The sequence below is a fragment of the Hypanus sabinus genome, chromosome 10, assembly GCF_030144855.1.
Source record: "Hypanus sabinus isolate sHypSab1 chromosome 10, sHypSab1.hap1, whole genome shotgun sequence".
In the NCBI taxonomy this organism is placed as follows: Eukaryota; Metazoa; Chordata; class Chondrichthyes; order Myliobatiformes; family Dasyatidae; genus Hypanus; species Hypanus sabinus.
The window spans coordinates 152,535,714-152,562,649 of record NC_082715.1 but is presented as its reverse complement, the minus strand read 5'-3'; the positions used below and the strand labels follow the sequence as shown (position 1 = coordinate 152,562,649).

The following is a 26,936-nucleotide window of genomic DNA, read 5'->3' as shown; positions in this document are numbered from 1 at the left end:
GGCTAGAACACTGCCCAACTTCACGCAGTATGTGAGCTGTACAACCAGAGGGAGAGGGCCCTGGACTTGATGTACGCTAACGTTAAGGATGCTTAAAGCTCCTCTCCCCTCCCCACTGGGAAGGTCAGATCACAACCTGGTGCATCTCAGACCCTGCTATGTGCCTTTGGTAAAGAGTAAACCTGCAGCCTCGAGGACAGCGAGGAAATGGTTGTGGGTAAAAAAGGTCAGGAACGAGGTACAGGAACGAGGCAGGACGTCTTCCACAGCACAGGAACCCTCTGGAGACTCAGGCTCAGGTTAGGGTTAGGGTTGTGGTTGTGGCAATTGTGGTTGTTGTGTACATCCCTCCCTCTGCCAACCCAACGTCGGCGTGTAACATCATTCACATCGTCATAGCCAGACTACAAACCCAGCACCCGAGGGCCCTCATTACCATCTCGGGTGACTACAACCATGTTACCATGGCTAGAACACTGCCCAACTTCACCCAGTATGTGAGCTGTACAACCAGAGGGAGAGGACCTTGGACTTGATGTACGCTAACGTTAAGGATGCATACAGCTCCTCTCCCCTCCCCCCACTGGGACGGTCAGATCACAACCTGGTGCATCTCAGACCCTGCTATGTGCCTTTGGTAAAGAGTAAACCTGCAGCCTCGAGGACAGCGAGGAAATGGTTGGGGAAGGCTTATGCGACACTCCAGGGTTGTTTTGAGGCGACAAACTGGCAGGTCCTCTGTGAGCCACATGGAGAGGACATTGATGGGCTCACAGAGTGCATCATTGGTTACATCAACTTCTGTGTGGACTGCAAGAACTGTCCTTTGTTATTCAAATAACAAGCCATGGGTAACAAAGGACATTAAGGACATCCTGAACGCTAAAAAGAGGGCATGTAGAGATGGAAATAGGGAGGAGCTGAGGACAATACAAAGGGACCTGAAAGCCAAGATCAGGGAGGCTAAAGACAGGTATAGGAGGAAGCTTGAGTGGAAACTCCAGCAGAACAACATGAGAGAGGCCTGAAGTGGGATGAGGACCATCACTGGGTTCCGGCAAACTAGCAACAGAGGAGCTGAAGGCAGTGTGGACAGGGCCAACTGTGGTGAACTATGTGCCTGTCGGGACACGCCCCTGCTGACTGCTCCTGTGGCTCCTCCCACAGGCCCCTGTATAAAGGAGACCTGCAGCCTGAAGCTCGGCCTCAGTCTCCAAGACCTTGTATGATAGACACTCACTCCTGGTTCCTTCTTCCAGTCAATAAAAGCCGATATCTCGCCTACGTCTCAGTGTGAGTTATTGATGGTGCATCACCAACGAAGTAAGTGTCAGCATCAGAGGCCTAAATTCAGCTGCAAATAAAAGGAGGGTAGGCTCAAGCGGAGAGGCCATTGTCAGAGTGACAGTGTGAAGGCTTTGGCTTTACAGGTACAGGCACAGTTAAGAACAGGCAAGCCTTTTTCTTTTTTAGTACTGAGTAGTCAGGATAGAATGCTCCCCCTATCAGACGTGGGAATTCAGGATACCTGACGGATTCCCCGATGACTACACCTGTAGGAAGTGCACCTGACTTCAGCGTTTGACTGACTGGGTCAAGGAGTCGGAGCTGGAGCTGGAGTTGGATGTACTCAGGATCATTCAGGAGGCTGAAGATATTATAGATGAGACTTTTGAAGAGGTGGTCACACCCAGAGTGCAGGCTTCATACAGTAGATCGATGACCGCCAGGAGAGGTAAGGGGGTTAAGAAGTCAGTGCAGGCCATTCCCCTCAGCAACAAATATACTACTTTGGATACTGCTAAGAGGGGTGGGGGTGGGGGGGTGACTCATCAGATCATGGCACCCCTATGGCCGGCTCTGGCGCTTGTCAGGCAGTACATTAGTTATAGTGCACTCGATCATTAGGGGGACAGAAAGCAGATTCTGTGGCACCAGGATTGTGTGTTGCCTCCCGGTGCTGGGGCTTATGATGTATCAGAGTGGCTGCAGGATATTCTCAAGGGGGAGAAGGAACAGCCAGAGATTGTGGTGCATGTTGGCATCAGTGACAAAGGCAGAAAAGGGGAAGAGGTCCTATTCTGTGAATATGTAGAGTTAGGAAAGATGAGGACCTCCATGGTAGTAATTTCTGGATTACTTCCTGTGCCTCGGACTAGTGCAGGTAGGAATGGGGTGATAGCATGGATGAATGACTGGCTGCTGAGGTGATGTAGGGGACAAGTTTTCAAGTTCTTGGATCATTGGAACCTTTTCTGGGGAAGAGCTGATCTGTACAAGAGGGGTGGATTCCTGCGCTGGGAAGTTTGCTGATGCTACTCGGGAGAGTTTAAACTAGTTTTGCAGGGGTCTGGGAATCAGAGCCCCAGGTCAGTAAGGGAAGGATCAGGCCAGAAGATAGATATCAGGGAAAGTAGTGAAAGGCAAAATCAAAATAACAGGTATGATGGGTCAGATAGTTCAAAGTAAGTGTATTTTAATGCTAGGGGTATTATGGGTAAAGATGATGAACTGAGAGCATGGATCAGTACATGAAACTACACTGTTGTGGCCATTGCTGAAACTCGGTTGAGAGAGGGACAGGAATCTGAGATAATGTACCAGGATTTCAAAGTTTTAGAAAAGATAGAGGAGGAGGTAAAAGGGGGAAGGGGAGAAGTACCCTTTTACCCTTGCACTTCTTTAGCTCTATCCACAATGGTTCAACACCTTCTGACCCTATGTCAATTTGATTTCATTTTTTACCAACAGAGCAACGCCACCCCCTCTGCCTTCCTGCCTGTCCTTTTGATACGATATGTATCCTTAAACATTATCACCCAGCTATAATCTTCCTTAATGCCTTGGTCCAGTCAAGAACCTATCAAGCTCTACCTTAAATACATCCATCGACCTGGCCTCCACAGCTGCATGTAGTAATAAATTCCACAAATTCACCACCCTCTGGCTAAAGAAATGACTCCACTTTCTCTGTTTTGAATGGATGCCCCTCTGTCCTGAGGCTGTGCCCTCTTGTCCTAGACTCTCCCACTATGGGAAACATCCTTTCCACATCTACTCTGTCTAGGCCTTTCAACATTTGAACGGTTTCAATGAGATCCCCTTCATCCTTATAAATTTCAGGGAGTACAGAGCCAGAGCTATCAAATGTTCCTCATATGATAACCCTTTCATTTATGGAATCATCCTTGTGAACCTCCTCTGAACCATCTCCGTTGCCAGCACATCTTTTCTTAGATGAGGAGCCCAAAACTGTTCAGAATACTCAAGGTGAAGCCACACCAGTGCCTTATAAAGTCTCAGTATCACATCCTTGCTCTTGTCTTCTAGACCTCTTGAAATGAATGCTAACATTGCATTTGCCTTCCTCACCACTGACTTTACCTGCAAGTTAACCTTTAGGTTGTTCTGCACAAGTCCCTTTGCATCTCAGATTTTTGTTTTTTCTCCCCATTTACAAAATAGTCTGCACATTTATTTCTACAACCAAAGTGCATGACCGCGCATTTTCCACATTGTATTTCATTTGCCATTCTCTTGCCCATTTTCCTAATCTGTCTATGTCCTCCTGTTTCCTCAACACTACCGACCCTTCCACCAGTCTTCATATCATCTGCAAACTTGACAACAAAGCCATCTATTCCATCATTTAAATTATTGAAATACAGCATAAAATGAAACAGTCCCAAAGAAACACCACTAGTCACTGGCAGCCAACCAGAAAAGGATCCTTTTATTCCCACTCTCTACCTCCTACCAATCAGCCAATGCTGTAACCATGATCGTAATTTTTCCTATAATTCCATGGACTCTTAACTTGCTAAGCAGTCTCATGTGTGGCACCTTTTCAAAGGCTTTCTGAAAGTCCAAATGCACAACATCCACTGCATCCCCTTTATCTGTCCTACATGTAATCTCCTCATAGAATTCCAACTGGTTCATCAGGTAAGATGTTCCCTTAAGGAAACCATGCTGACTTTGTCCTATCTTATCCTGTGTCACCAAGTACTTCATTACCTCATCCTTAACAATTGACTCTAACATCTCCCCAACCACTGAGGTCAGGCTAACTGGTCTATAATTTCTTTTCTGCTGCCTCCCTCCTTTCTTAAGGAGTGGAGTGACATTTGCAATTTTCCAGTCCTCTGGCACCATGCCACAGTCCAGTGATTTTTGAAACATCATTACTTAAGTCTCCACAATTTCTACCGCTACCTCTTCCAAAACACTAGGGTTCAGTTCATCTGGTCCAGTTGACTTTTGTACCCTTAGGTCTTTCAGCTTTTTGAGTACTTTCTCCACTGTAATAGTAACTGCACTCACTTCTCTTCCCTCGCTCCCTTCAACACCTGGCACACTTCTAGTGTCTTCCACAGAGAAGACCGATGCAAAATACTCATTTAGCTCATCAGCCGTCTCCTTGGCCTCAGTTATTATTTTTTCGGCTTCATTTTATAGTGGTCATATGTCCACTCTCACTTCTCTTTTATTTTTTTACATATTTGAAAAAGCTTTTATGATCCACTTTGAACAACACACACAAAATGCTGCAGATTTCCTCGTGTAAGATCCACTTTGATATTATTTGCTAGCTTGATTTCATATTTCATCTTTTCCCTCCTAACGATTCTTTTAATTGCTCTCTGTAGGGTTTTAAAAGCTTCCCAGTCCTCAGTCTTCTCACTAATTTTTGCTTTGTTGTACTCTTTTGCTTTTATATTTGCTTTGACTTTACTTGTCAGCCACAGTTGTACTATTTTGTCATTTGAGTATTTCTTCACTTTTGGAATACATCTATTCTGCATCTTTCCCAGAAATGCATGCCATCATTGCTCTGCTGACATCCCTGCCAGCAGCTATTTCCAATTTACTTTGGCCAACTCCTCTCTCATACCCCTGTAATTTCCTTAACTCCACTGAAATACTGTTACATCCATCTTTACTTTCTCCCTATCAAATTTCATGTTGAGCTCAAATCCTATTGTGATCACTGCCTCCTAAGAGTTATTTTACCTTAAGCTCCCTAACCACTTTTAGTTCATTACACAACACCCAATCCAATATATCTGATCCCCTAGTAGGCTCAATGATCCTGGCACCTGGGGGTCTACATTTCATCTGGGTGCCACACAAAATTTCATCTCTGTTCCTTAAACTATGGAATATCCTACTGCAGTCCTCTTCACCTCTCTGTTCTTCTGTGCCACAGCACCAGATTCAGTGCCAGAGACCCAGTCACTGTGGCTTCCTCCTTGTAGGTCGTCCCCCTTAATAGTATTTAAAGTTGTATACTTATTATTGAGGGGAAGGTGAGCCACAGGCGTACTCTGCACTGGCTGTGCATTTCCCCTCCTTCTCTTGACAGTCACCCAGTTGCCTGTCTACTGCGTTCTTGGGATAACTGCTTCTCTTATCTATCACCTCCTCATTCATCCATATGAGTCTAAGGTTATCAAGCTGCAGCTCCAGTTCCTTAATACTTTCTCTCAGGAGTTGCAGATGTGTTTATCAGGGAGATGGGAGGTCAGTACAGAATACTTCCCAGAGAGCCATTCTCACAACACTACTATGCCCTAACAGATAAGGGTGAACACATAAGAGCAGAAAGAGAGAAACCTACCAGATACTGCACTTTTCCTTGCCTAAGCCTGATGAGCCAAAGCCACACTAAACACAGGCAAAGTCCAAAATTGGTCGCTCAGTTATTGGACTTCAATTATTTTTACTGGCCTTTTCGAATGAATCCCTCATTGATTGGTCATTCCCCAACTCAGAGAAACTGTCACAAAGCTCTGCCTTTTTAAATTCTTAATGTTCACAATGCCTTCCCCGCTTCGACAGTGCTTCAAAATTGCATCTTATGAAAGAGTTAAACAACCAGCTTTCGAAGAACAATGCTTTTAACATAGAGCAGTACACCAAAGGAAAAGGTCCTTCAGCCCATGATGCTAATTTAAACTGATCCTCTGCCTGCACTTGGCCTATATCCCTCCAATCCCTTCCTGCTTATTCATGTGTATAGACAGAGTCAATGCAAACTGGCTTTTCCCACTGAGACTAGAACTAGAAGTTATAGCTTAAGCATGAAAGGTGAAATATTTAAGGCGGAACTCCTTCACTGTTTAGGGGATGGTGCGAATGTGGAATGAGCTACCACTGGAAGTAGTGGATGTGGGTTTGATTTCAGCATTTAATAGTAAGTTGGATAAATTCAAGGATGGGGAGTATGGAGAGCTATGGTCTAGGCATGGGTTAATGAGGACTAGCATAATAGTTCAGCACAGACTAGATGGACAGAAGGGCCTGTTTCTTTGCTGTCATGATCTATGAATCCAAGTTGAGGTTTTTGTACATAGTCTGAGTTTAATTGTGATTCTCTTATTTTTAATCAGTGAGCACATTTACAAGGAACTCTGCCACAAGAAAGCAGCATTCCTCATCAAGGACCCCATTGACTATGCTTTCTTCTCGCTACTACATCAAGCAGGAGATACAGGACCCTGAGGTCCCATATCACCAGGTTCAGCAACAGTTATTACCCGACAACCAACAGGCACAGATATACTGTATTCATTCACCTCAATGGACTGTAGACTCACTTTCAAGGACTCTACAACTTAGTATTAGTTTTTAATTAAAAAATATATTATTTGCACAATTTGCTCTGTTTTGCACATTGGATTTTTGTCAGTCTTTGTTGAGTATAGTTGAGTATAAATCCAATTATATTTCTTTATTTTCCTGTACTGCCCAGAGGAAAATTAATCTCAGGGCTGTATATGGTGACATACATGTACTCTGATAATAAATTTACTTTGAACTTCAACCGATTGTTTTTGCAAACATCCATTCTAAATGTTTACTCAAAGCTGCACAATTTTGGAAAATATTTTTCAATGAGACATTAGGAGGTTCTGAACATCTCTCTTGGTTTGTTTCCTCAGAGCCAAGTTGGTTAGTCAGTCAGGTGGGAATCTTTTGAGTTAAAATCGTAAACTACATTCTTCTGGATGTCAACAGCCGGGTTTACTTGCTGCAATCTACTCCAGTATTAAACATGAAATGGAGAGGCACATGCCGTTGAGATTGTGATCAGGGACCTTCAGGGTTGATGATGCTGTCTCAGATACCCTAGGGATCATACACTAATCTACTGTGCACCGCTGAAAGAAAATCAATGAAAAAAAATCATAGAAGCACTTTTGTCTTTGAATACTTATCTATTGTCAATCAATAGGAAAGGTTTCTTAACTGTAAAAAAAAAAGGGCTTAATGGTGGACATCCAATGAGACAGAGAACAGTACAGCTGAGTCATGACCAGTGAGTCTTACCTCAGTGGTTGGTAAGTTGATGGAGAAGATACTGAGAGGCAGGATTTATGAATATTTGGAGAGGTATACTATGATTAGTAGTCAGCATAGCTTTGTCAAAGACAGGTTGTGCCTTATGAGCCTGATTGAATTTTTTGCAGATGTGTCTAAACATATTGATGAAGGAAGAGTAGTAGATGTAGTGTATATGGATTTCAGCAAGGCATTTGATAAGGTAACCCATGCAAGGCTTATTGAGAAAGTAAGGAGGCATGGGATTCAATGGGACATTGCTTTGTGGATCCAGAACTGGCTTGCCCACAGAAGATAAACAGTGGTTGTAGATAGGTCATATTCTGCATGGAGGTCTGTCACCAGTGGGGTGCCTCAGGGATCTGTTCTGGGACCCTTACTCTTGTGTGATTTTTATAAATGACCTGGATGAGGAAGTGCAGGGATGGGTTAATAAGTTTGCTGATGAAACAAAGGTTGGAGGTGTTGTGGGCAGTGTGGAGGGCTGTCAGAGGTTACAGTAGGACTTTGATAGGATGCAAAACTGGGCTGAGAAGTGGCAGATGGAGTTCAACCCACTGTGTGAGGTGGTTCATTTTGGTAGGTCAAATATGATGGCAGAATATAGTACTAATGGTAAGACTCTTGGCAGTGTGGACTATCAGAGGAATCTTGGGGTCCGAGTCCATAAGACACTCAAAGCAGCTGCACAGGTAGACTCAGTGGTTAAGAAGGCGTATGGTGTATTGGCCTTCATCGATCATGGAATTGAATTTAGGAGCTGAGAGGTAATGTAGCAGCTATATTGGACCCTGTTCAGGGAAAACTGTGCTCAGTTCTGGTTGCCTCACTACAGGAAGGATGTGGAAGCCATAGATAGAAAGGGTGCAGAGGAGATTTACAAGGATGTTACCTGGATTGGGGAGCATGCCTTATGAGGATAGGTTGAGTGAACTCGGCCTTTTCTCCTTGGAGCGACGGAGGATGAGAGGTGACCTGATAGAGGTGTATAAGATGATGAGAGGCATTGATCATGTGGATAGTCAGAGGCTTTTTCCCAGGGCTGAAATGGCTGCCACAAGAGGGCACAGGTTTAAGGTGCTTGGGAGTAGGTACAGAGGAGATATCAGGGGTGAGTTTTTTTACTCAGAGAGTGGTGTATGCGTGGAATGGGTTGCCAGCAATGGTGTTGGAGGCAGATGGGATAGGGTCTTTTAAGAGACTTTTAAATAGGTACATAAAGCTTAGTAGAGGGCTATAGGTAAGCCTGGAATTTCTAAGGTAGGGACATGTTCGGCACAACTTTGTGGGCTGAAGGGGCTGTACTGTGCTATGGTTTCTGTGATACTGCAGATACTAGACCTATAGAAACAAAACAATCCACTGAAGGAACTCAGTGGGTCAAGCAGCTTCTGTGGGAGGAAATAGATTCAAGTTTCAGGTCAAAATCTCCATCAGCCTTGGGAACAGGGCCTTCTGCCTGTGCCAAACATGATGCTGAATTAAAACTCAATCCCTTCTGCCTGTGTCTGTATTGTCTTCATACTCGTGCTTAAACAGCTCTATCGTATCTGCTTCCACCATCCCAGTAGCTCATTTCAAACATCTACCAGTTTCTGTGTAAAAAGACTAGCCCCGCTCATCTCCTTTAAACTCTTCCCCCCCCCCCTCCACTTCAAATGCAGGCCCTCTGGTATTTGACGTTCATTGACTCAGAGCACGATAGCATCTATTCAATACCAAACAATTATTCTCCCTAGTCCCATCAACCTTGCTCTCCATACTCCTCTCCAACCATGTACTATCCAAACTTCTCTTAAATGTTGAAATCAAATCGATGTCCACCACTTCTGGTAGCTGCTCGTTCTACACTGAAAAAGTTTTCCCTCAAGTTGCTGTTAACCCATGACCTTTAGTTCTAGTCTCAGTCGAAAAAGCTCACTGAGACCAGAAATTTTCTCTGCACTGTTTCAATCTTATATCTTTCCTGTAGTTTGGTGTCCAAAACCACACACTGTACTTCAAATGAGGCCTCACCAACATTTTGTACAACTTCAACTTAACATCCCAAACCCTATACTCAATACTTTGACTTATGAAGGTCAATGTGCCAAAAGCTTTCTTTATGACCCTATCGACCTATGACACCACTTTCAAGGAATTATTGATCTGTATTCCCAGATCCCTCTGTCCAACCACGCTCCTCAGTGCCCTACTGTTCACTGTGCAAGCCCTAGTGGTTTATCCTTCCAAAGTGCACCACCTCACACTTGTCTGCAATAAATTTCTATACTGTAAAAGACTCCGACAACCATATCTATGCCTTTATCAGGTCCACCCTCAGGATCTCATGCTCCAGAGGAAACAGCATAAATATGACAAGACAGACAGAAAGACATAAATATGTCCCACCCTCTAATCCAGGCAGCATTCTAGCAAAACCTCTTCTGCACCCTCTCCAAAGCCTCCACATCCTTCCTGTAATATGGTAATCAGAATTACACAAAGTGATACCCCCAGCAATTTGTCCAGACAGTGCTGGGTCTTCAGGATCCTGCACCTCCTCTCCAATGACAGTAAAGAGAAGATGGCATGTTAGACCCTAGTAGATGGCGCCTTCTTAAGGTGCACCTTTTGAAGACATTTTAACGATGGAAGGGTTGTGCCCATGATGGAGCTGGCTGAGTCTACACTGAGTACGTTGGAGTCTCCATACCAGCCAGAATGCATTGTAGAAATTTGCATGAGTCTTTGGTAGCATGCCAAATGTCCTCAAACTCCTAAGGAAATAGAGCCACTGGCATGCCTTGTTCATGATTACATCTATGTGTTTGCCCAGAATAAATCCTCTGAGATGTTGACGCCCAGACTCAAAGCTGCTCGTCCTTTCCACTGCTAACGCCTGGATGAGGACTGGCAATCCTTCTTGAAGTCAACAATCAATTCCTTGGTCTTGCTGAAGTTGAGTGCAAGTTTGTTGTTGAGACACCACTCCACCATCTCTTTAACACAGACTAGATCTCAGGGTGATCACAGACTGATAAATGATGTTAAAAGTTCATGCAGAGTCACAAATAGAAGGTTTGTGTGTGGTGGTAATAATCTTCTAAGGTGTGTCTATTTCAATACGAGGTGTATCGTGGGGAAGTCAGACAAGCTGAGGGAGTAGATTGATCCATGGAATTATGACATTGTAGCCATTAGTGAAACTTGGCTACAGGAGGGGCAGGACTGGCAGCTTAATGTTCCAGGGTTCCGATGTTTCAGATGTGATAAAGGCAGAGGGATGAAGGGTGGGGGGAGGGTTGACATTGCTAGTCAAGGAAAATGTTACAGCAGCGCTCAGGCATGACAGATTAGAGGGCTTGTCTACCGAGGCCATATGGGTGGAGCTGAGAAACAGGAAAGGATGACCACATTAATGGGGTTGTATTATAGACCACCCAATATTCAGCAACAATTGGAGGAGCAAATCTGCAGAGAGACAACTGCAGGAAACATAAAGTTGTGATATTAAGGGATTTTAATGTTCCACATATTGACTGGGACTTCCATACTGTTAAAGGTCTAGATGGGTTAAAGTTTGTAAACTGTATTCAGGAAAGTTTTCTAAATCAATATATAGAGGTACCGACTGGAGAGGATGCAATATTAGATCTCCTATTAGGAAACAAGTTAGGACACGTGATGGATAGTGTCGGTAGGGGAACACTTTGGTTCCAGTGATCATAACACCATCAGTTTCAACTTGATCATGGATAAAGATAGATCTGGTCCTCGGGTTGAGGTTCTAAACTAGAAAAAGACCAAATTTGAAGAAATGAGAAAGGATCTAAAAAGCGTGGATTGGAACGGGTTGTTCTCTGCAAGTATGAGGGAGGCCTTCAAAGGAGAAATTTTGAAAGTGCAGAGTTTGTATGTTCCTGTCAGGATTAAAGGCAAAGTGAATTAGAATAAGGAACCTTGGTTCTCTAGGAATATTGGAACTCTGATAAAGAAGAGAGAGGTGTATAACATGGATAGGCAACAGGGAGCAAATAAGGTGTTTGAGGAGTATGAACAGTGCAAGAAAATGCTTAAGAAAGAAATCAGGAGGGCTAAAAGAAGACATGAGGTTGCTTTGGCAGCCAAGGTGAAGGATAATCCTAAGAGCTTCTACAGGTATATTAAAAGCAAAAGTATAGTAAGGGATAAAATTGGTCCTCTTAAGATCAGAATGATCGGCTATGTATGGAACCAAAAGAAATGGGGGAGATCTTAAATGGGTTTTTTGCATCTGTATTTACTAAGGAAACTGACATGGAGTCTATGGAAATAAGGCAAACAAGTAGTGAGGTCACAGAACCTATACAGATTGAAGAGGAGGAGGTGCTTGCTGTCTTGAGGCAAATCAGAGTAGATAAATCCCCAGGACCTGACAGGGTATTCCCTCGGACCTTGAAGGAGACTAGTGTTGAAACTGCAGGGGCCCTGGCAGAAATATTTAAAATGCCGGTATCTACAGGTGAGGTGCCGGAGGATTGGAGGATAGCTCATGTTGTTCTGTTGTTTAAAAAAGGCTAAAAGTAATCCGGGAAATTATAAGCCGGTAAGTTTGACATAGTAATAGGTAAATTATTAGAAGGACTACTAAGAGATAGGATACACAAATATTTAGATAGACAGGGACTTATTAGGGAGAGTCAGCATGGCTTTGTGCGTAGTCGGTCATGTTTAACCGATCTATTAGAGATCTTTTTGAAGAGGTTACCAGGAAAGTGGATGAAGGCAGTGGATGTTGTCTACATGGACTTCAGTAAGGCCTTTGTCAAGGTCCCGCATGGGAGGTTAGTTAGGAAGATTCAGTCATTAGGTATACATGGAGAGAGGTAGCAAATTGGATTAGTCATTGGCTCAATGGGAGAAGCCAGAATGGTAGTGGAGGATTGCTTCTCTGAGTGGAGGCCTGTGACTAGTGGTGTGCCACAGGGATCAGTGCTGGATATATTGTTATTTGTCATCTATATCAATGATCTGGATGATAATGTGGTAAATTGGATCAGCAAATTTGCTGATGATACAAAGATTGGAGGTGTAGTGGACAATGAGGAAAGCTTGCAGGGGGATTTGGACCATCTGGAAAAATGGGCTGAAAAATGGCAGATGGAGTTTAATGCAGACAAGTGTGAGGTATAGCACTTTGAAAGGACAAACCAAGGTAGAACATACACGATAAATGGTAGGACACTGAGGAGTGCAGTAGAACAGAGGAATCTGGGAATACAGATACGTAATTTCCTAAAAGTGGTGTCACAGGTACAAAGAGCTTTTGGTACATTGGCCTTTATAGATCAAGGTATTGAGTAAAAGAGTTGGAATGTTATGGTGAGGTTGTATAAGACATTGGTGAAGCCGAATTTGGAGTATTGTGTGCAGTTTTGGTCACCTAATTACAGGAAGGATATTAATAAGGTTGAAAGAGTGCAGAGAAGGTTTACAAGGATGTTGCCAGGACTTGAGAAACTGAGTTACAGAGAAAGGTTGAATAGGTTAAGACTTTATTCCCTGGAGCGTAGAAGAATGAGGGCAGACTTAATAGAGGTATATAAAATTATGATGGGTATAGATAGAGTGAATGCAAGCAGGCTTTTTCCACTGAGGCTAGGGGAGAAAAAAACCAGAGGACATGGGTTAAGGGTGAAGGGGGGCAAAGTTTAAAGGGAACATTGGTAGGGGGGCTTCTTCACACAGACAGTGGTGGGAATATGGAATGAACTGCCAGTTGAAGTGGTAAATGCAGGCTCACTTTTAACATTTATGAAAAACTTGGACAGGTACATGGATGAGAGGGGTATGGAGGGATATGGTCCAGGTGCAGGTCAGTGGGACTAGGCAGAAAAATGGTTCAGCACAGCCAAGAAGGGCCAAAGGGCCTGTTTCTGTGCTGTAATGTTCTATGGTTCTATATCTTAGTGAACATTTAGCTCAACTTTCTCATATCTGGAAACAGACCAGAGTGCAAGGATTTGGTACGGTATCTTGGAGAGAGAGCGGAGTAAAGTATGCACATACATAGTGATAACTAAAGCACAAATGCAGAATATGTACCCTAATACCTTGCAAAAACATGCACTATACTTTCACACATACATACTGTAAACATTAACTGTACATATGTAACATACAGCATAAAAACACACAAACAACAAACACATTGCACTTATGGTCTGAGATAAAAGGACAATTTGCACAATGAAAGTTGCTGAATTTAATTTATTGTTAAAAGGAATCACCAACATGATATCAAGAATCACATTTCTGTCTTATTAACACTATTAATATACGACAACAAACAAAACTATTACTGTGCATATTATGGTGGAATGGTCTTTGGATCACAACCTAGGCAAAGGTGGTGTTAGCCCAGCCAACATTAGCGGGATTCAGATCCTGGAAAATGATGTACATCCTGTGGATCAAAAAAAGGAAAATAAATCAGCAAGCAGCCCAGACAGGAATCCCTTTCTGAGCATAGCAGACTAAATCTGAAATTCAGTAAGCTAAAACATGCTTGGTGCTGCAACTCTCCAAATCAAAGCAGCACCCCACCCTGCCCTTTGTATTTTCTGTAACCCGCGGGGCTCCTCCCTTGAAGCTCAGATTGTATTTATTCCCTTTGATCGTGAAAGCACTCCAGTGGGTTTCAAATGATCAGCCACACATAGCAGAACTCTCAGAGGATGCCAGGTGTTTATTTGCTTTGGGATTGGCGGATAGTTCTCTGAGATGCAGTACCAGAGGACTCGCTGTACACCCAAACCTGTCCAGCCCTTCTTGGTAAATGCCCCACCACCACCCCACCCAGTCAGCCTTACCTGTCAGCAGAAATGTGCAAGTGTTTGTTCACCAAATCAAAGAGCAGTTTGGAGTAGTTTTTGTTCTGCTGATTGCTGATTTTGCCAATGCTGGATAAAGAAGCAAGGGCACAGGGATCTGAGGATCCACCAAAATGCATCATCTGGTCGGGCATAATGTGCACTGCGATATACTGAAAAACATATTAAGAGTTCACCAGTTATGTCCTTGTTCCCAGCACAGGCTGAGTAGTCCACAGGGGGAGGCATCAACACTACGCAGAGGAATGGCTGGGGGTTGGGGGGGGGGGGGGGGAGAGGAGACTATCAGCTATCAGCCCAATTTCTTTGTTATTTTCCATGGACTCCTAATCCAACATCCAATCCCAGTATTCACCCAAATACATCCAATTCTGGCCCGGTCACTTCTACTTCCCAATTATGTTGGCACTCCTCACCAAGTATCAGTCTAATCCCACATTCACTTCCACTCCTACCCTGGTCTCCTGCTTCTTTGGGAAGCCCTGTGAGCTGAGCTTGACTCCAGCCAGTATCCCTGTGGGAGGGTGCACTGGGGCCCCTCACCCATGCAAAGCCCTGGCAGCAGGGAGGAACTGCTCTGGGATGACAGGAAGGTAATTTGGTTAGTAAGAACATGACACACCGTTTAGCCCCAAGGCCAAGCAATTTGGTTAATAGGAACAATGCACCCCATTCAGCCCTCAAACCTGATCTTGCATCCAAACTATATGCACAATCACCTTAACTCTTCCCTCCTGGCTCCTTGCATCACTGAAGTCTATTTTTGCATAATCAGCCTTCGCAGAGGACTTTACCATTCAGAATCAGAAAAGGAGCCGATCAGAAGGTAGTGCCACCAGGTTATTCAATACAACAAAGATGAGGACGAATTTCTTAGCCAGAGGGTGGTGAATCTGTGGAATTCATTGCCATAGTAAGCTGTGGAGACTAAATCAATAGGTACATTTAAAGCAGAGGGTAATAGGTAAGGGTATTAATGGTTACAGAGAGAAGGCAGGAGAACGAGGTTGAGAGGGGTAATATACAGTGGCATGCAAAAGTTTGGGCACCCCGGTCAAAATTTCTTTTACTGTTAATAGTTGAGTGGAAGATGAACGGATGGAATTGAGGAGATTGAGAGGGGATCTGATTGAAACGTTTAAGATAATTAAAGGATTTGATAGGATTGAGGCAGGTAATATGTTCCAGATGTTGGGAGAGTCCAGTACCAGAGGGCATGGATTGAGAATAAGAGGTCAGTTATTTAAAACAGAGTTGAGGAGGAGCTTCTTCTCCCAGAGAGTTGTGGAGGTGTGGAATGCACTGCCTCGGAAGACGGTGGAGGCCAATTCTCTGGATGCTTTCAAGAAGGAGCTGGATAGATATCTGATGGATAGGGGAATCAAGGGATATGGGGACAAGGCAGGGACTGGGTATTGATAGTGAATGATCAGCCATGATCTCAGAATGGCGGTGCAGACTCGAGGGGCCGAATGGTCTACTTCTGCACCTATTGTCTATTGTCTATTATCTCCAAAAGTCATAAAGTTAAAGATGAAACATTCTTTTCAACATTTTAAGCAAGATTAGTGTATTATTTTTGTTTTGTACAATTTTAGAGTGAAAAAAAGGAAAGGAGCACTATGCAAAAGTTTGGGCACCCCAAGAGATTTGAGCTCTCAGATAACTTTTACCAAGGTAAAAGTTTTTTTTAAAGGATTATATGGGTCAGCACAACATGTTGGGCTGAAGGGCCTGTACTGTGCTATGGTACAGTATAGCACCATAGTGTTCTATGGTTCTAAGGTCTCAGACCTTAATTAGCTTGTTAGGGCTATGGCTTGTTCACAGCCATTGTTAGGAAAGGCCAGGTGATGCAAATTTCAAAGTTTTATAAATACCCTGACTCCTCAAACCTTGTCCCAACAACCAGCAGCCATGGGCTCCTCTAAGCAGCTGCATAGCACTCTGAAAATTAAAATAAATGAAGCAGAAGGCTATAAGAAGATAGCAAAGTGTTTTCAGGTAGCCGTTTTCTCAGTTTGTAATGCAATTAAGAAATGGCAGTTAACAGGAACGGTGGAAGTCAAGTTGAGGTCTGGAAGACCAAGAAAACTTTCCGAGAGAACTGCTCGTAGGATTGCTAGAAAAGCAAATCAAAACCCCAGTTTGACTGCAAAAGACCTTCAGGAAGATTTAGCAGACTCTGGAGTGGTGGTGCACTGTTCCACTGTGCAGCGACATCAGAAACCTTTCCTGTGTCTCCACCACAAAGTTCAGAGTCAGAAGTTTGCAAAGAAACATCTAAACAAGCCTGATGCATTTTGGAAACAAGTCCTGTGGATTGATGAAGTTAAAATAGAACTTTTTGGCCACAATGAGCAAAGGTATGTTCGGAGAAAAAAGGGTGCAGAATTTCATGAAAAGAACACCTCTCCAACTGTTAAGCACAGGGGTGAATTGATCATGCTTTGGGCTTATGTTGCAGCCAGTGGCACGGGGAACATTTCACTGGTAGAGGGAAGAATGAATTTAATTAAATACCAGCAAATTCAAGAAGCAAACAGCTGAAGATGAAAAGAGGATGGCTTCTACAACAGGATAATGATTAGATTAGATTATGAGGATACTCAGTCCTCGTTTATTGTCATGCATGCATGTATTAAAAACTGATACAATGTTCCTCCGGAGTGATATCACAAAATTTTAAAAAAAGGACAAACCAAGACCCACACTTACAAAACCACATAATTATAGCATATAGTTACGGCAGTGCAAAACAATACCGTAATTTGATAAAAGCAGACCATGGATGTGGTGTAAAAGTCTCAAGTCCCAATCGATTCCAATAGTCCAATCAGGCAGCAAACGGGAGAAACTCTCCCTGCCATAAACTTCCAGGCACTGACAATTAATGCCTTGGAAGCACCCGATGACAGCAGACTCTGAGTCCGTCCAAAAACTTCGAGCCTCCGACCAGCTCCTCCGATACAGCCTCCCGAGCGCCATCCTCTGCCGCGTGCCTTCAACCTCCTCCCAGCTGCCGGTCTCGGAGGCCTGCTCCTCCAGAGATTCCGGACCGCACTGCAGCAGCGGCAGCAAAGCGGGCATTTCAGAAGTTTCTCCAGATGTTCCTCCACGCTCTCACGTCTGCCTCCATCAAATCAGGATTGTGCACGGATCCCTACTTAACACGTAACAGATATCCATTCTCCGGAGAGGCTGTGCATGCTGCATCACGCCGCCATTTTCTCCTCTGTTTCTTGATCCTAAACACACCTCAACATCCACAATGGACTACCTCAAGAGGCGCAAGCTTAAGGTTATGCCACGGTCTCCCGACCTAAACATCATCGAAAATCTGGGGATAGACCTCGAAAGAGCAGTACATGCAAGACAGCCCAAGAATCTCAAAGAACTAAAAGCCTTTGGCAAGGAAAAATGGGCAAAAGTCCCCCGAACAAGAATTGAAAGACTTTTATTAGGCTACAGAAAGCGTTTACAAGCTGTGATACTTGTCAAAGGGGATGTTACTAAGTAATAACTATGCAGGGTGCCCAAACTTTTGCTTCCGACCCTTTTCCCTTTTTTTTGTTATTTTGAAACTATAAAAGATGGAGATAAAAAAGTAATCTTGTTTAAAATATTAAAGAAATGAGTCATCTTTAACTTTATGCCTTTTGGAAATCAGGTCATCTTTTACTCGCTTAGCTATTCACAGTAACAGAAATTTTGACCAGGGTTGCCCAAACGTTTGCACGCCGCTGTATCAGTCATAATGGAATGGTGGAGCAGATTCGATGGGCCAAAAGGCCTGATCTGCTCCTATGTCTTATGGTCTTATTTCTGACCTTCAACATTATTTTTTGGGAACAGAGAAAATTACAGATTTCCAATAACCTGATGACACAACCTTAAAGATTTACTTTCCCTCCTGATCCTGATTGATCAGTCTTCTACAAAGGCTTTAACTGTTTCCCTTATGTACTGACCTCAATAAATTCAGAGCTTCTCCACCACTCTTTCCCTACCCCTCTCCTCCCCCTCACTCGCCTCCCCTAACCCTCTCCTTCCTCACTCCCCTCCCCCACTCTCAACCCCTCCCCTCCCTCACACTCCCAGCCCCAACCCTTCTCCTCCCTCACACTCCCCTCCCCTACCTCTTCTCCTCCCTCACTCTCCCCTACCCCTCCATTTCCCCTCCCCTCCACCCTCCCATTCCCCTACCCCCTGCCCCTCCAATTCCCTTTCCTCCCTCCCATTACTCTACCCCCTCCTATTCCCCTCCACTTTCCTCTCCAATTCCTCCTGCTCGCACCCATTCCCCTCAACCCCTCCCCCATTCCATTCCCCTCAGCCTCTCCCCACCCCACCTCCCTCATATTCCCCTCCCCACCCTCGTCCATTACTCTTCCCCACCCTCTCACCTTCCCATCCCCCATTCCCCTCCCCCTCACTCTCCCCATTCCCTCGCCTCACCCCTACCCCTCTTCCTCCTCTCTCCCCCCCCTCACTCTCCCCATTCCCTCCTCTCTCCCTCCCCCTCACTCTCCCCATTCCCTCGCCTCACCCCTACCCCTCTTCCTCCTCTCTCCCTCCCCCTCACTCTCCCCATTCCCTCCTCTCTCCCTCCCCCTCACTCTCCCCATTCCCTCGCCTCACCCCTACCCCTCTTCCTCCTCTCTCCCTCCCCCCTACCGCTCTCACCCCTCCCTCTCCCCCCCGCCAGCCGCACTCGTCTCCGGTCACCTCAGAGAGCGGCGCAGGTCCCGCTTACCTTCTGAGGCTTTCCCAGTTCTTTACTCAGTAGGGCTGTGAGCTCCTCTGCCAGCACGTCCGGGATGTTAGAGCGGCTCAGATTCGTGCTCAGGACAAAAGTCGGCATCTTTGCGTTTGCTTCTGGGCCAACCTCACACTGCGGCAGCACGTGTTCAAACTCCTCCCAACACCAGGGGGCGCGGTGAGTTTCGACGTACACACCACCAACAGACAAAGGGCCAGGCGCCGGTGTCCAGCACTCCTCCCACCGCCGGAGGGCGCGGCAGCAGACAACGAGCGCTTCTCCTGCTATCGATAGGCTCGATATTCAGCAAGGCCAACGGCTTTGGTACTATTATAAACATAGCAGACTGCAGGAAAAGTAGCTCTGCGCATCATTCCTGCTCATTCGACTTGCTCAATGTGTATAAGAATTGTGATCACTATCTCCAAAATGCTCTCCCACTGAGAGATCTGACACCTGACCAGGTTCATTTCCCAATACCAGATCAAGTACAGCCTCTCCTCTTGCAGGCTTATCTACATATTGTGTCAGGAACTCTTCCTGAACACACCTGACACACTCCACCCCATCTAAACCCCTCGCTCTAGGGAGGTGCCAATTGATATTTGGGGAATTAAAATCTCCCACCATAACCATCTATGCAGATCTGTAAGAAGCCAATGCCTTGCATATAACTACCCATAACTTCATCTTCATCTTCATCCCAGAGGCCCATAGCAAAGGGGAAATCCATGGAGAAAAAGGACCATATCTACATTAAACAACCCAAGATTTTGTGCCCATTCATTTCCTAGTAACCCAAAAACTGAAGATCTTTCAAATGCAGTGCTCCAATCACTATTATTGTTGCCAATATTGGATGACCAGCCATATGTCCTCTTAAATTAACCCAATAAACCACTGGTAACTATAACGGTATAAAGGTACTTCATACATTTCTACTAGTAATGCTGAAATAGGTGATTTAATAGCACCACAACATAATCTCAATGTTTGAGCTAGGGGCTTTAAAATTGCTGGTACTGCTGACCCAGAAGCAACATGCCCAAAGACAGAACTGATTAAAGCGATATACATTTGTTTAAGTGACCTCGTACTCACATCCTTCTTTCTAACCTGCAGGCACGAACTCTGCGGATGCTGGAAATCCTAAACAACACACAAAATGCTGGAGGAACTCAGTAGGTCAGGCAGAGGTAAAAGCCAGAAGAAGATATGTGGTAGAAGAGGAGAGTGGGCCATGGAAAAATGGGAAGGAGTAGGGGCACCAGAGGAAGGTGATGGGTAGGAGAGGAGAGAAGAGAAGAGTGTAAGAGGGGAGACATAATGGAGAATGGAAAAGGGAAAAGGAGGAGGGAATTACTGAAACTTAGAAAAATCGATGTTCATGACATCAAGTTAACTGCTACCTGGAAAGAATATGAGGTGGTGTTCCTCCAACCTGAGAGTGGAATCATCAAGGAGGTATTGGACCAACATCAGTTTAGGAATGGGAAGTAGAATTAAAATGGGAAATCCCACTTCTTGTCCTACTGAAGTAAAATGGGCTATGGAAATTATTTCAGTCATACAAATAATTTGGACAGTAATATAAGCCAGACCTTACATTGTTGTTTATTACCATTTACAGTTTAAGTTTATTTTTGAATACACTTTCACAATAGATACTCATAGTTTGAAGTAATATTGTAAAACAGTAAACAATAAATGTAGAACATAGATAAGAATACATCAAGAGTGCATCAGTTGCATCAGTATAAAGCAGTGGTCCCCAACCACCAGGCTGCGGAGTGGTACCGGACCGCAAAACACGTGCATTACCACCCGGTGGTTGGGGACCACTGGTATAAAGCACAGCACGATGCAAAAGGGAGCTTCTCCTCAGCTTAGTACCCATTTGATGATCTCATTAAAGGTCATTGGGTACCAACAGGCAATCTTTAACAGGTCAAATAAATAAGACTTGAAAATGTCAGAAAGATGGAGAGTGCTCCATGATCAACAAGTAGTTTAAGCTTCTGTCATTTACCCTGTCGAGTTTGGTGTTCAGCCAGTTTTCACACACTAACGTATGGAAAGTCACAGTGAACTCTTTGGAAGGACTTGCCTGTGAGTGCCAGTGTAAACTCAACACCTTAGATTCACCATGAAGGTATGATGGAGATCCCCTTACAACATAAACGAGTTGCTGAGGCTTGTCCCATAAGCCTGCTGTGTGCTCCAACAACTCCAGCTACTGCTGGTAAAGGTATAAACGAGCTGGCTTTAAGATGAAGAAGAACAGAACTGTGCTGAGTAATTTTTGTCAATCTGGATACCTGAGTGGCTTTGATGCTTTGTAAGAGAATGGATTGAAATGATGATAGAATGAATGGAGAAAAAGACGTCCCAATTGTATTTACTGTACATATATATTATGAATAAAATCTTTACCATCATTCCTCTGCCTATCAACTCACTGTAATATGTAATATGTGTGGTGAAGTGAGAGGAACATGGGTTTGTTTCTGCAGTGAAGGTGTTTGTCTTGCACAGAAAGAAGAAACGGCGTCTCTAATCTCAGTGCCTTCCTGTGGTTGATTTGAGGTTTGTAACAAGACTGGCATTATTTCATTTTCACTGGTCAACCATGCCCATTTGCTGATTGAGATGGCCATTTTACAACCACGATGGCCTTTTCATATCAGTCACTTACTCAAAATCTAGATGCACAGTGGCCACACAGGCAGTGGTGCTGTCTCAGACCTCTAGTGACCCAAGTTTGTGCCTTGCCTCTGGTGGTGTGTGTGGAATTTGCACTTTCTCCCTATGCGCACCTGTAACTAGTGAAAGATCTTGTCAGAATCCTCAGACGAACTGACAGGAAGGCACTAAACCTAAACCTTTCCAGCAAACTCAGAGAGCTAAAAAGTAAACTGAAATTCCAGAGAGACAGCTCAAGTCTCCAATTAAAGTTAAATTAGATCCCAAAAAGCAAGCACTGGCGTGGAGAAAACAACTAGGAACTTTCCAACATATTGATCACCTAGTTTTCACTCCTGATGGTACACTTTGACTTTTTGCAAGTTGAAACTGAAGTAAACAGAACTTTGGAATGGACAGTCACTGAGCTACACAGAAAGTCCAATCAGACATTAAGAGTTGGGAGCGGTGGAAGAGAAGTGCCAGCTGATTACTTAAACCCAGATCCCCTGCTCCCAGCCAATGCTTCTGGAGGGTGTGGTGTGGTGAGAATAGCATTTAAGAGCACTCTGGAAATGGCCAAGTTAAGGGCTTCCTAGACCATGGCAGAGTGGGACTGTGCTCACTAAATTCCCTCCCTAAACGATATAATCGGCAATTTGTAAAATAGCTTGACAGTTTTACAGTCATTTTTATGGAAACCATATCTTGCGAACCCAACTGTGAGGCACTGCTACAAAATCCAAAACCAAATCAATAGAGACTCCTCAGTGAACATTTCAGAACATTAAAATTTTAGAGACACGACCAAAACCGTGTAACAGCATCACAGCACTCCACTGGCAGGTTACATTTTCATGTCAGCTTCCTATCTGCTGTGGCTCAGACAAAGGTATCTCTCGCCAAGTTACAAACTGTGATTTTGTCCTGTTCCACATTCTCAAATCCAACCATCTAAGTTGATTCTCTAATGCAGCACGGAGGACAAAAGAGGCACATTTTCCCTTTTGCATCATATCAAAACATTCCCATCACACTAGTCCATGAAGCAACAGCATTCTCACAACAAAGCAGACTGGTGATTATCACATAGTTGTTTATGGTGTGCACACTTTGACTGCTGTGTCTCCCACATTAGTTACTTGACAGGCTGTAAAATGCTTCTGCACAGCCCGAGGCTGCAGAAGGAACTTTGCTTCTTTATTCTACGTTGACAGTCAGCTCCTTACAACCCTCAGCAAAAATTCAACTGAGAACACAGAGTGAATCAAACCCACCAACAGCAAAAGGCAAAACCAAAGTAATTACAGCCTTGTTATTTTCAACCAAAACCATTCAAAAAATAGAATAAATCCAACATCCGTGCCTGCCCCAGTTGTAGAAATAGTTTCCACAATGTCGGCAGACTGACTGGAATTGCAGCCCGCAAAAGGATCTGAGCTCAGAGCTGCATCTCACTCACCAGCTTGCAGCAGCTGAATCTGTTGATGCTAACCTCTTACAGTTTGGTAGCAATGACAAAGACCTCTGGAACATTCTGAGAGAGTCTCCTACGAATTGCCACTGAGCTGCCCCCCATCCTCTTCCGGTTTATTTTCCGAAACTCTCCTGTGATCTCCAGAACAGTTTTCCCTTTAGTTTCTGGCAAAATGATGAAGACGTACACAGCAATGATCAAACAGTCACCCAGGAATATGAGGAAGCAGAATGGCCCCAGTCCCTCCTGGAAAGCAAACGAGAGCAGAATGAGCACTCACCCCTGTCATTTTCAGGATTCTGCAAAGGCAGCTTTAAAGGTACGTCCTGCTACCACTACATCTGGAAAATACTCATACAAGAGAAAAGAACCCAAGAGATTCTGCAGATGCTGAAAATCCTGACCAACACACACAAAATGCTGGAGGAATTCAACAAGTCAGGCAGCATCTATAGGGAGGAATAAACACTCAACATTTTGGGTTGAGACCCTTCATGGGACTGAAAGAAGGGGTCAGAAACCAGAAAAAGAAGATGTATAGAAGGGAGGGAGTACAAGCTGGCGGGCAATAGGTGAGACCAGGTGAGGGGGGTAGGTGGGTGGGTGGGGGATTGGGCTTGAGGAAAGAAGCTGGGACGTAATAGGTGGAAAAGATAAAGGGCTGAAGAAGAAGGAATTTGACAGGGGAGGAGAATAGACTAAGGGACAAAGGGAAGGAGAGTCACTAACACATCCAACTAGAAATTCAGAAGTAAATCTTTACCAGGGAAACATTCAGTAATAGATTTCACAACCATAAAGCATCATTAGGGTGACCAACAGAAATGCAAATAGGCACAAGGGGCAAATGATATTTTGACAGGGATTAATGAAGTGGGGTACAAAATAAAACTTGTTTCCATGTTTTAGAAAACACTATCACAGAAGGGTGAGCCTGACATAAGTAAACTATTGGAAGGTATTCTAAAGGACAGCATTCTGTATGTAAGTATTTGGACATACAGGGTCTGATTAGAAATAGTCAATGTAGCTTTTTGCATGGTGGGTCATGTCTAACCAATCTTAGAGAGTTTTTTGGGGAGGTTACCAAGAAGGTTGGTAAAGGAAAGGTGGTGTATGTTGTCTACAAGGCCTTTGACAAAGTCCCGCATGGAAGGCAGGTCCAGAAGGTTAAGTCACTTAGCATTCAGGATGAACTAATCAATTGGATTCAATATTGACTTAGCAGAAGCTAGACGGTGGTAGTAGATAGTCATCCCTCTGACTGGAGGCTTAGAATTAGTGTTGTGCCACAGGGATAGGTGCTAGGTCCACTGTAGTTTATCTATATTAATGATTTAGCTAATAATGTGGTAAACTGGATCAGCAAATTTGCAGATATCACCAAGATTGGGGGCATGGAGAGCAGCAAGCACACATATATTCAAGTTTTCAGCATGATGTAGACCGACTGGGAAAATGGGCTGAAAAATGGCAGATGGAATTTAATACAGACAAGGATGAGGTGTTGCACTTAGGGGGGGAATCAACCAGGGTAAGACTTACACAGTGAATTGTAGGCTACTGAGATGGAGGTGTGCAGTAGAAAGAACAGAGGGATCTGGGAATACAGATCTATAATTCCTTGAAAGTGATGGGATCTTAAAGAGAGCTTTGGGCACATTGGCCTTCATAAATCAGGACAATAAATGCAAGAGTTGAGATGTTATTTTGAAATTGTTTAAGATGTTGATGAGGCTGAATTTGCAGCTCTGGTTACCTATGTACCTACTACAGACAGGAAAATTATCAATAAAGCTTGGAAAGAGTGCAGAGAAAATTCACAAGGATGTTGCCTGGTCTTGAGGAGCTGAGTTATGGGGAAAGGGAACTTAATTCACTGGAGCACAGGAGAATGAGGGAAGATATTCTAGAGGTAAACAAATTTATGAGGATTATAGATAATGTAAGTGCATGCAGGCTCTTTCCCCTCAGACTGAGTGAAGCTAGAACTAGAGGTATATCTTTACTATACTTCTTTCTACCCTGTTTCTTGTAAAAACACTATTCCCTTCTCTCAGTTCCTTTGTCTCCACCGCATCTGTTCCCAGGACAAGGCTTTCCTTTCCAGGACAGTGTTTCCCTTTCTCCACCATTGATGCTGCCCTCACCCACATCTCTCCCATTTCCCAGTCTTCCGCACTCGCCCCATCTTCCTGCTGCTTAAACAGCGATAGAGTTCCTCTTGTCTTCATCTACTACTCCATCAGCCTCCGCATCCACACACTATCCTCCGCAGCCTCGCCATCTCCAACAGGATTTCACCACCAAACACATCTTTACCTCCCCTCCCCACTCTCAGCAGGGATTGCTGCCTCTGTGATCCCCTTAACCATTTATCCCTCCCTACTAATCTCCCACGGGCATATATCCCTGCAAGTGACAGACATGCTACACCTACCTGTTCCTTTAAATCCTTTTTGGGCCACTAACAGTTCTTCCAGGTGAGGCAACACTTCACCTGTGAATCTGCTGGGGGTGGTCTATTGTATCCAGCGATCCCAGTGCAGCATCCTCTACATTGGTGAGACCTGACGTAAACTGAAGTACCGCATTGTTGAGCACCTCCACTCCATCTGCCAAAAGGAGAATTTTTTGGTGGCCAATGATTTTAATTCATATCCCCATTCCATCCTGACATGTCAGACCATGGCTTCCTCTCTTGCCAAGATGAAGCCACTTTCAGGATAGAGGAGCAGTACTCATATTCCATCTAGATAGCCTCCAACCTAATGGCATTGACAGTGATTTCTCTTCCAGTGTCCCTCTCCCTCGATTCCCCACTTTGGCTTACCTCTTCTCCTCACCTCCCTATCACCTCCCCTGGTGTGCCCCTTCTTCCCCTTCTCCCATAATCCACTCTCCTCTCCTATCAGATTCCTTCTTTTCTAGCCCTTTAGCTTTCCCACCCACCTGCCTTCTAGCTAGTCCTTCTTCCCCTCCCCCACCTTTATTCTGGCGTCTTCCCCCTTCCTCTCCAGTCCTGAAGAAGGCTCCTAGCCTGAGATGTCGACTGTTTATTCATTTCCAGAGATGCTGCCAGACCTGCTGAGTTCCTCCAGCATTTTGTATGTTTTGTACTAGAGGTCATAGGTTTAGGATGAAAGGTAAAGTATTTAAGGAGAATTTGAGGGGAACATCTTCACTCAGAGGTGTTGTGAATGTGAAAGAAGTTGTAGATGTGGTTCAATTGTAACATTTAGATAAGGTCATGGACAAAAGAGGTGTGGAGAGCCACGTCCCAGATGCAGGGAGATGATTCTAAGCTGGCATGGGCTAGATGGGCTGAAGGGTCTGTTTCTTTGCTCCAGAGTCTTACGTCTCTCTAACTATGCCAAAGCAGTGGAAGGTGTTATGGATCATCGGTGGAGTACGTGAATTAGCAAGCAGAGCTGAAGGACAATATCAGATACCATGTGAATTAGACTGAGCAGCCTTCCTTTTCCAGGATTTCTCTATAATCGTACTTACTTACCACAATATACGGGAAGATCATTCCCATTAGTATGAGTCCCAGCCACTGGAAGGAGCCATTAATCATGAAGGCAACAGGCCGGTATGGCTGAGTGAAGATTTCGAAGGGAATGATTGCGGTCACACCCGCTGGAAAGGCAAGCAATTGTAGCATCAGTATAGTGACTTGGCAGTGCCAAGTCATTCCCCTTCCCACACCCGCCCTGCTTCCTTTTGCCTGAACTCACCTGGACCAATGCCATAACTGAAAATGTAGGCAAAAATGAGGAATACGCTGCAGTACGGCAACCAGGTGAACTGATGC

At 44.4% G+C, this 26,936-nt stretch overlaps 2 protein-coding genes across 5 annotated transcripts in view; both read right to left on the bottom strand.

The window, feature by feature from the left end:
- Positions 1–13,560: 13,560 nt before the first annotated feature.
- On the bottom strand, positions 13,561–20,417 carry mif (macrophage migration inhibitory factor). Of its 2 annotated transcripts, none has more exons than XM_059983276.1 (3): positions 18,955–20,417; positions 14,178–14,350; positions 13,561–13,771 (listed from the first exon to the last, which is right to left on the bottom strand). In XM_059983276.1, exons 1-3 carry the CDS (start codon positions 19,060–19,062, stop codon positions 13,705–13,707), a joined length of 348 nt encoding a protein of 115 aa, XP_059839259.1. In that variant the 5' UTR covers positions 19,063–20,417; the 3' UTR covers positions 13,561–13,704. The 2 variants fall into 2 exon arrangements, with proteins under 2 accessions (XP_059839259.1, XP_059839260.1); XM_059983277.1 differs by lacking the exon at positions 18,955–20,417 and adding an exon at positions 14,918–18,221.
- A 139-nt stretch (positions 20,418–20,556) lies between these two features.
- Positions 20,557–26,936, bottom strand: part of LOC132401254 (solute carrier family 2, facilitated glucose transporter member 11-like) — a 50,002-nt gene continuing 43,622 nt past the window's right edge. The window contains exons 10-13 of one of the 3 annotated variants that reach the window (XR_009514536.1): positions 26,860–26,935; positions 26,634–26,761; positions 25,560–25,734; positions 23,228–23,365 (exon numbers count right to left, since the gene is read on the bottom strand). Coding sequence is in view for 2 of the 3 variants with exons in the window: in XM_059983273.1 (XP_059839256.1) it covers positions 23,141–23,365; positions 26,634–26,761; positions 26,860–26,935 (429 nt within the window). In the remaining variant the exon portion in view is untranslated. Of the gene's footprint in view, positions 23,366–25,559; positions 25,735–26,633; positions 26,762–26,859; position 26,936 lie in introns of all 3 variants that reach the window. The other 2 variants (XM_059983273.1, XM_059983274.1) reach the window with 2 other exon arrangements.

Coding starts and splice junctions, on each gene's coding strand:
- mif (XM_059983276.1), bottom strand. CDS start 19,062: ATGCCGACTTTTGTCCTGAGCACGAATCTGAGCCGCTCTAACATCCCG. Junction 14,351..18,954: donor AACTGGGAAAGCCTCAGAAG/GTAAGCGGGACC, acceptor TATGTTTTTCAG/TATATCGCAGTGCACATTAT. Junction 13,772..14,177: donor TTGCACATTTCTGCTGACAG/GTAAGGCTGACT, acceptor TTTGATCCACAG/GATGTACATCATTTTCCAGG.